The sequence below is a fragment of the Nicotiana sylvestris genome, chromosome 11 (genome assembly GCF_000393655.2).
Source record: "Nicotiana sylvestris chromosome 11, ASM39365v2, whole genome shotgun sequence".
Taxonomy (NCBI): domain Eukaryota; kingdom Viridiplantae; phylum Streptophyta; class Magnoliopsida; order Solanales; family Solanaceae; genus Nicotiana; species Nicotiana sylvestris.
The window spans coordinates 59,155,979-59,162,870 of NC_091067.1; the positions used below are offsets into that span (position 1 = coordinate 59,155,979).

A 6,892-nucleotide genomic window follows, 5' to 3' on the forward strand; every position below is an offset into this window, starting at 1 on the left:
GGACCCACTCGTGAATGCGAAGATCATTTCTCTGCAGCACTGACCTGCAATTTTCTGCAACTCCAAACATCATGAAATGGTCCGATTGACCACCCGAAACTCACCCGAGGCCCCCGGGACCTTAACCAAACATACCAACATATCCCATAACCTCATTCAAACTTGTTCCAAACTTCGGAACACTCAAAACAATATCAAAACACCAAATTCGCATCGGATTCAAGCCTAAGAATTCCAAAATTTTCTAAATTACGCTTTTGATCAAAAACTCAACCAAACCACATCCGAATGACTTGAAATTTTGCACACACATCCCAAATGACACAACAAAACTACTGCAACTCTCGGAATTCCATTCCGACCCCTATATCAAAATCTCACCTACCAACCGAAAATCGTCAAAATATCAACTTCACCAATTCAAGCCTAAATCTACTCCGGACCTCCAAAACTCATTCTGATTATGCTCCTAAGTCCCAAATCACCTCCCGAAGCTATCCGAACCATCGGAACTCACATCCGAGCCCTCTAATACATAAGTCAACATCCGTTGACTTTTCCAACTTAAGCTTCCTCAAAAGAGACTAAGTGTCTCATACCTTACCAAATCCTCTCCGAACCCGAGCCAACCAACCCGATCATACATAGAACCGATAGACAAAGCAATAAGAAGTAGAAATGGGGAAAACAAAGCGGTAACTCATGAGACGACTGGCCGGGTCGTCACAATAAGTTAGTAGGAGTAAAGAATAAGACATTCAACAATCTAATCTTACTAAATACCTTATTGTGGGCGGGCATAATTCACAGAAAAATAATAAAACCTAATCTTGTAAATACTAAAGAATTAGTGCAACAAAAGAAACAAATAGAAAAACTAAATAACTGAACAATTAATTCTTTAAAGGTTTAAAACTAAAAATTTTAACTGAAAAATTAATACGAGAAATTCTGAAAAGTTTAAAACTTACTCTAAAGATTAAGGTCTGAAGATAAAGAGTAACTGCCAGGAGAATTGAGAGAATGAAGCCATAAGATGGCTTTATATACTCTTAGTGGGTAAAATTATAATTTTGTTAAAGCTTATTGGGCTATCGGTTAAACCGTTAATAAAATTTGACATACCGAGACCCGAACCGATAATTCGATAGTAAAATAACATTAAATTGTTATTGAATCATTTATCCAATAATCCGATATCAATACCTCAATATCTTTTTATCGGTCCGAATTATCAGTCTGTGATATATAAGCCCTAAATCACACTACTCAAAAGAGAGAATTGTAACCTCCATGGCAAATGAGACGCGTAACATCAGACCCACAATGCCACGTAAAAGTTCAAGCGTGTAGATAAAGAGTAGCTGTAACGTGTGGTCATCACACTTTAAGTTCCTTGGCTTCTTCGCTTTGGCTTAGATCTACAAAATCTATTCCAATTCTCTAGATATTTCTACCCAGAAAATTTCACGTCACACAGTCCAAATCCAAACCCCGAAAACAATTGGATACATATTTCATGAAATCATACAAACCTTTGTAAACAAAAAAGAAACAAAGAAAGAAAAAGTGCACCAATTGTTTTATCTGATGGCTATGGTGGCAAAGGTACACGTGTCAACACTAGAGTGCCACCACTACTACCACCGTGGCAGCGGCCACCCACCGCTGTCCGGGAATGTTCTCCCGCGAGTTGTGACTACGTGGGACCCTTTGATTGTAAAGGGTCGTCGTAAAATTGTTGTACAACCATGCAGGAGTTTTAAGTCTGAGGATGAATATGTGAAGGGAAGTGAAATCAAGAAACCTATGAACAAATTGGTTGGAGCTATTAGGTCCGCTGTATGGAGTTGTTCGAAGCCAAGTTTGAGAACCGAAAATAAGTTTAGAGAAGCTATTGAAAAGTTGGAGGAGAGATTGTTCTTGGTATGTCCATTTGATTTGTGCATATGTACTTTCTGGCATGTATTTTTTTCCTCCGGTCTCTTTTTTCGTTTTTTCCGAGGAATCTGACCTGAATAAGATTTAAGATTTCTAAGTACTATATATAGGCTATGAGTGAATTGGGATAATCTTTTTAAGGTTTGCTGTTGAATGTTGATGGAGTAGTATGTTCCCTATTGTTGCTGATGTGGATCCTTTGTCTTAATTTGGCAGTTGGCGTTATATCTTGGAAGATATATCATTACGATGATGAGCACAGGTGTTGTTATGTTCATTGGATTTCAGTTGTCAGGTTAGCAAATTCATGCACCAAATAGTTGAAGTTGTGAAAGCTTTTACACACTAATGACATTAAATATAGATGTAACTCTACTCTAATTGGTAATATAACAGGTGGAGATAGCCAGATGAATGAGTTGATATGGTATAGCTGGCTTGGGGGAGTTATTATCGGGACTATGATAGGCTCCAATTTGGTTTTGGATGAAGTTGCTCGAGCTGGCCCGCGTAATGTCCTTATAACTGGAAGGTATAGCACTTCCTTATTATGCAAATTCATAACTTCATTAGACAACTTGATTATATTATGTGCTTGTTAACTTATTTTATGCTTGTTTAATCATCTGCATTTCGAAATTGTGTTGAATTATGAAGGGCACATTGTAGTCTTGCTAGAGCATTCCTGGCTGTAGAAATAACAACTCAACTTTAAAAATTTATTTGTTGAAAATGCATTTTCATCTTTGAAGATGATACTTAACTTTCAAACTTTAAGCGTCTCATTCGACTGGTTTCTCTTTTCATCAACAAGGGAAGCTCTCTCTTCTGGATAAGTGTCTTTCTTTTCTCCTCATGTATTTTTACGACAAAAAGAGAGAGAGATTATAGGTATATCAATTTGGACTCTGAAGATGGTGTATAGATGTAATTACCTGCTTATTGTTTGGTGCAGTACAAGGGGACTAGGGAAAGCTCTTGCCCGCGAATTTTTACTTTCTGGAGACCGTGTCGTCGTTACCTCTCGCAGGTAATTCCTTAGGTTATGGAAGCCACTTGTAATTGTAGTTTAGGAACTCTTGTTAATGCACAGTTTCCTGAAGACAGCCCTGAATCTGTCGATTTGACTATCAAGGAGCTTGAGGAAAATCTGAAGCAAGCTGTAAATGCTGCCACTGGTTCCGCTAGGAAAAAATTGGCTCATGCAAAAGTTGTTGGTATGGCTTGTGACGTTTCTGAACCTCTTGACGTTAGAAAGCTGGGCAAGTTTGCTGCAGATGAACTTGGTTACATTGACATTTGGGTTAGTAATTTTCTTTTGTTTACATTTTTTGCTTCGACGGCAAAAGAAAGTGAAGTACATATATAGGGTCTTCTGCATCTCAGAAGACTTATGAGGGAAAAAGACTTTCCTGGTTTGCTGTCTCATTTTCATGCTTCTAAAGATTGACTTTTTTATAGGTAAACAACGCTGGGACAAACAAAGGTTTTCGACCCTTGCTGCAATTTACCAACGATGATATTCAAGAGGTATGCATCTGGTGGATAATCTTCATACAATTTATCTAACTTCTTCCATTTCTAGACTCTGCAAAAATTTTGTTTTCGAGGATGCATATGCCATAGCAGATGGATCGTAAATAGATGGGGCACTTTCACTAGAGTGGGGTATATTGAATTGACAAGCCAGAGTTTCTCTCTCTACTCTCTCTCACTCTCTCTCTCCCTCTCTCTCTCTTTCTCTCTCTCTCTCTCGGTGGGGTTTGAACTGTAGGTTTTCTAACTATTCACTAGTAGAACAAATTGATGGTATTCTCCTCCACATAAATACTAAATATTCCCCCTTCCCACCAATATGTATATGTAGTTGTATACTTTGTATACCTATTATTATAATCATGAGTCACTCGTTCTAACTATTCATTTTTTCCTGTAATTATCTAGCAATATATCCCCTTATCTTATTTTTTCTGATAACTACTGCTAGACAATTCCTTCATCTTCTTATGCATGGCAATGTTCATACTTGTTTAGTCTTCAAGTTAAACTTTACGAGTGTACATAATGAACTATCTGCTCTGTACTTGCATGTTGAGTCACCTAATGTTCCAGTTATTATTTATGGTGCATTGCTGACTAAAATCATTTTGTACAGATTGTCTCCACAAACCTGATTGGTTCTATACTATGCACTAAAGAAGCCATCCAAATCATGAGAACCCAAAGCAAAGGTGGACATGTCTTTAACATGGATGGTGCAGGTTCTGGAGGATCTAGCACCCCTCTAACGGCTGTGTAAGTTGATTGGTGTGGTTGCAGTACTAAGTTATGTTATTGTATATTGCAGATGTTTTACATATATTCATCTAATACATTTCTGATGGATACTGATATCGGTGCTATCATCTTCAATGTTCTGCAGCTATGGATCAACAAAATGTGGTCTCAGGCAGCTTCAATCATCCCTTCTGAAGGAGTGCAAGCGGTCAAAAGTTGGGGTGCATACAGCCTCTCCGGGCATGGTCTTAACTGACCTTTTGCTGAGGTATGTGAGGAGGCTCGTCAGAGCAAACACTTTCATGAACAATGTACTGCCGGAGAAGGATAACTCTGCCCTGTTTTGGGTCCTATTCTATCTGGTAGTGCCACCAAGTAGGACTACTGAAATATCAGACCAGAGATTCTTATCTTTGAGATGGTTCTCTTTTCTGGTTCTTATGGATAGATGAAAAGTTTCAACTTTTATTTTGTTAGTAGTGATCGATTGTGACCACCTTTTGCATTCGTGCCACCGGGTAAAAATTGAGCCTAATTTAGTGGTCTCCCTTTTATACTCGAATCTCCTCCAATACCTACATGCTACAGCCCTTTACCTGTCCATTTCTCTCCTCCAGCCTCCTACCTCACCTTCCCCCTTCCTTCCTCTGCCAATGACTGAAAGAGAAGTTTAAAAGGGAAAACACAGAGCTGATCTAGCAAAACTGCAAAAGGCAGGCATGGAGAAGGTTAATATTGAAATTGATATGCATATTTAGATTATCTTTGTTCCAGAACAGAAAGTGTTGGGTTTTCTCTCCCTGCTTTTTCAGGCAACTATTTAAGCTTTTCAGACCTTTAGAGTAAACTTTTCTTTTGGATTTTCATTAATACCATTATCAAATTATTTTATAGCTTGCTTTACTGACAATGAGCTTTTCCTGCAGTGGCTCAACTATCCAAAATAGACAAATGTTTAACATCATTTGTGAACATCCAGAGACAGTTGCTAGAACACTAGTACCGAGGATGCGGGTTGTAAAAGGAAGTGGAAGAGCCATCAATTATTTGACTCCGCCAAGGATCTTAATTGCCTTAGTAACCGCATGGTTGAGACGGGGCCGATGGTTTGATGATCAGGTAACCTTCTACATGTATGGATGCATGTGGGGCTCTCTGTGTTGCCATACTTTGATGCTTTATGATTGATTTTGTCAATATGGTAAACTTCAGCTCGTGCACTAATATCTCATGGAATAGTCGTTTGTGCTATTTGATAGAAGCAATTATTATGTTTTTTTTTGAAGTTGCACCGTAGTTGGATAATATTACTCAAATCATCTGCCAATTTGTTAATAGTCTTCAGTGTTCATCACTGATATGGTTTTTAGTAAGTTCCTAATTATTAGTTGTGATACATATTCAGGGAAGAGCACTGTATGCTGCAGAGGCAGATCGACTCCGTAACTGGGCTGAAAACCGAACACGGTTTTCGTTCACAGATGCCATGGAGATGTACACAGAGAATACTTGGATCTCTGTGTTCTCGCTCTCGGTGGTGTGTGCATTCATCATATTATCAAGCACAGGTAGCACATAGACTGGACTTAGATGCTAATCTCTATCGCCTAAAATGGTTGAAAGATAGGTAACCCATGCTAACTCATGTCACCCCAGCTTCTAATTTGATCATATAAAGAAAGTACATATCCTACTGGGATTGGTGCATGGCTGTATCCATTGAATGCCTCAAAATATCAGGCTACGCTATGGCATGATTGTGTCAGTATATGATAATGGATGTATAGGAATTTGACTTTTGTTAAGCGTAAACTGATATTTCTTTTAGCAAAAATCATTGTAAAAGTTATTGCTATTGTGATGTTCTGAACCATGGATCTCTGGAAACAAGTTTCTCATATTTTTATTCTTAAAGTGCTCTCTTATTTTTGTTAATAAAGAGTATGGCACGTTCGACCTCATGGTCATCCACTCGAGGTGGCATTTGGGATAAAACTGGAAATTTTTGCATTTGGAATAACACCAAATGATCCTAGACGTAATGGTTCGTTCAGCTATGTTCAAAGGCTTTCCAACAGAAATCGTCACTTAAAATGGGTTTCTTATGAAAATTTCAAACTCTTCACGAACAACTTTGGACATTCAACCACCTGATGGGAGTGAAGTAAAACCGAACCTCTGTTGCTTCGTTTTTGGAGGGTCGCATTTGGAAAAGAATATTGAATAGGCTGAACTGCAGAAATAAGCCAAAAATTGATACTATTATTTACCTACAATTAGCTATTGAGTCACGGTATTAAAATAGTAAAAAATAAAAGTTATTAATGGCATACAAAATTCAAAAACAAAATTAGGCAAAAAGAGTTTTTTAGTGGGTAGGATTGAATCTGTTCAAAATACGTATGTGATGCGTTATATAAAAATTTAAGGAAGATTTAAAGGTGATTTGAACAATTTGGAGTTTAAAATTATACAAATTTTGAGGAAGATCCATAAATGAGACAATATACGAACTTTAAGAAGATTGAAGGTGATTTGAATTGGTTTAGAGGTAAAATTTATCATTGAAATCAAGTTCAATATTTTTTTTAAAAGACACCCAAAGCTTGTATGTATAGGTATACATAAATATATATGGAATACATACGAGATACTTATTTGATACATAGCGGAT

The 6,892-nt window shown here is 37.6% G+C and overlaps 1 protein-coding gene across 1 annotated transcript; it reads left to right on the top strand.

The window, feature by feature from the left end:
* The first annotated feature begins 1,390 nt into the window (after positions 1-1,390).
* Positions 1,391-6,132, top strand: LOC104221574 (probable chlorophyll(ide) b reductase NYC1, chloroplastic). The gene is made up of 10 exons (XM_009772652.2): positions 1,391-1,926; positions 2,158-2,236; positions 2,338-2,473; positions 2,897-2,971; positions 3,049-3,244; positions 3,403-3,471; positions 4,097-4,236; positions 4,364-4,486; positions 5,145-5,337; positions 5,624-6,132. The coding sequence occupies exons 1-10, from the start codon at positions 1,591-1,593 to the stop codon at positions 5,795-5,797; spliced, it is 1,521 nt and encodes a 506-aa protein (XP_009770954.1). The 5' UTR covers positions 1,391-1,590; the 3' UTR covers positions 5,798-6,132.
* The last annotated feature ends 760 nt before the right edge of the window (positions 6,133-6,892 follow it).

Bases quoted from the DNA above. Each gene is read 5' to 3' on its own strand.
- LOC104221574 (XM_009772652.2), top strand. From the start codon at position 1,591: ATGGCTATGGTGGCAAAGGTACACGTGTCAACACTAGAGTGCCACCAC. The intron at 2,474-2,896 runs GTATAGCACTTC...TGTTTGGTGCAG, and splicing joins AATGTCCTTATAACTGGAAG to TACAAGGGGACTAGGGAAAG. The intron at 4,237-4,363 runs GTAAGTTGATTG...AATGTTCTGCAG, and splicing joins AGCACCCCTCTAACGGCTGT to CTATGGATCAACAAAATGTG.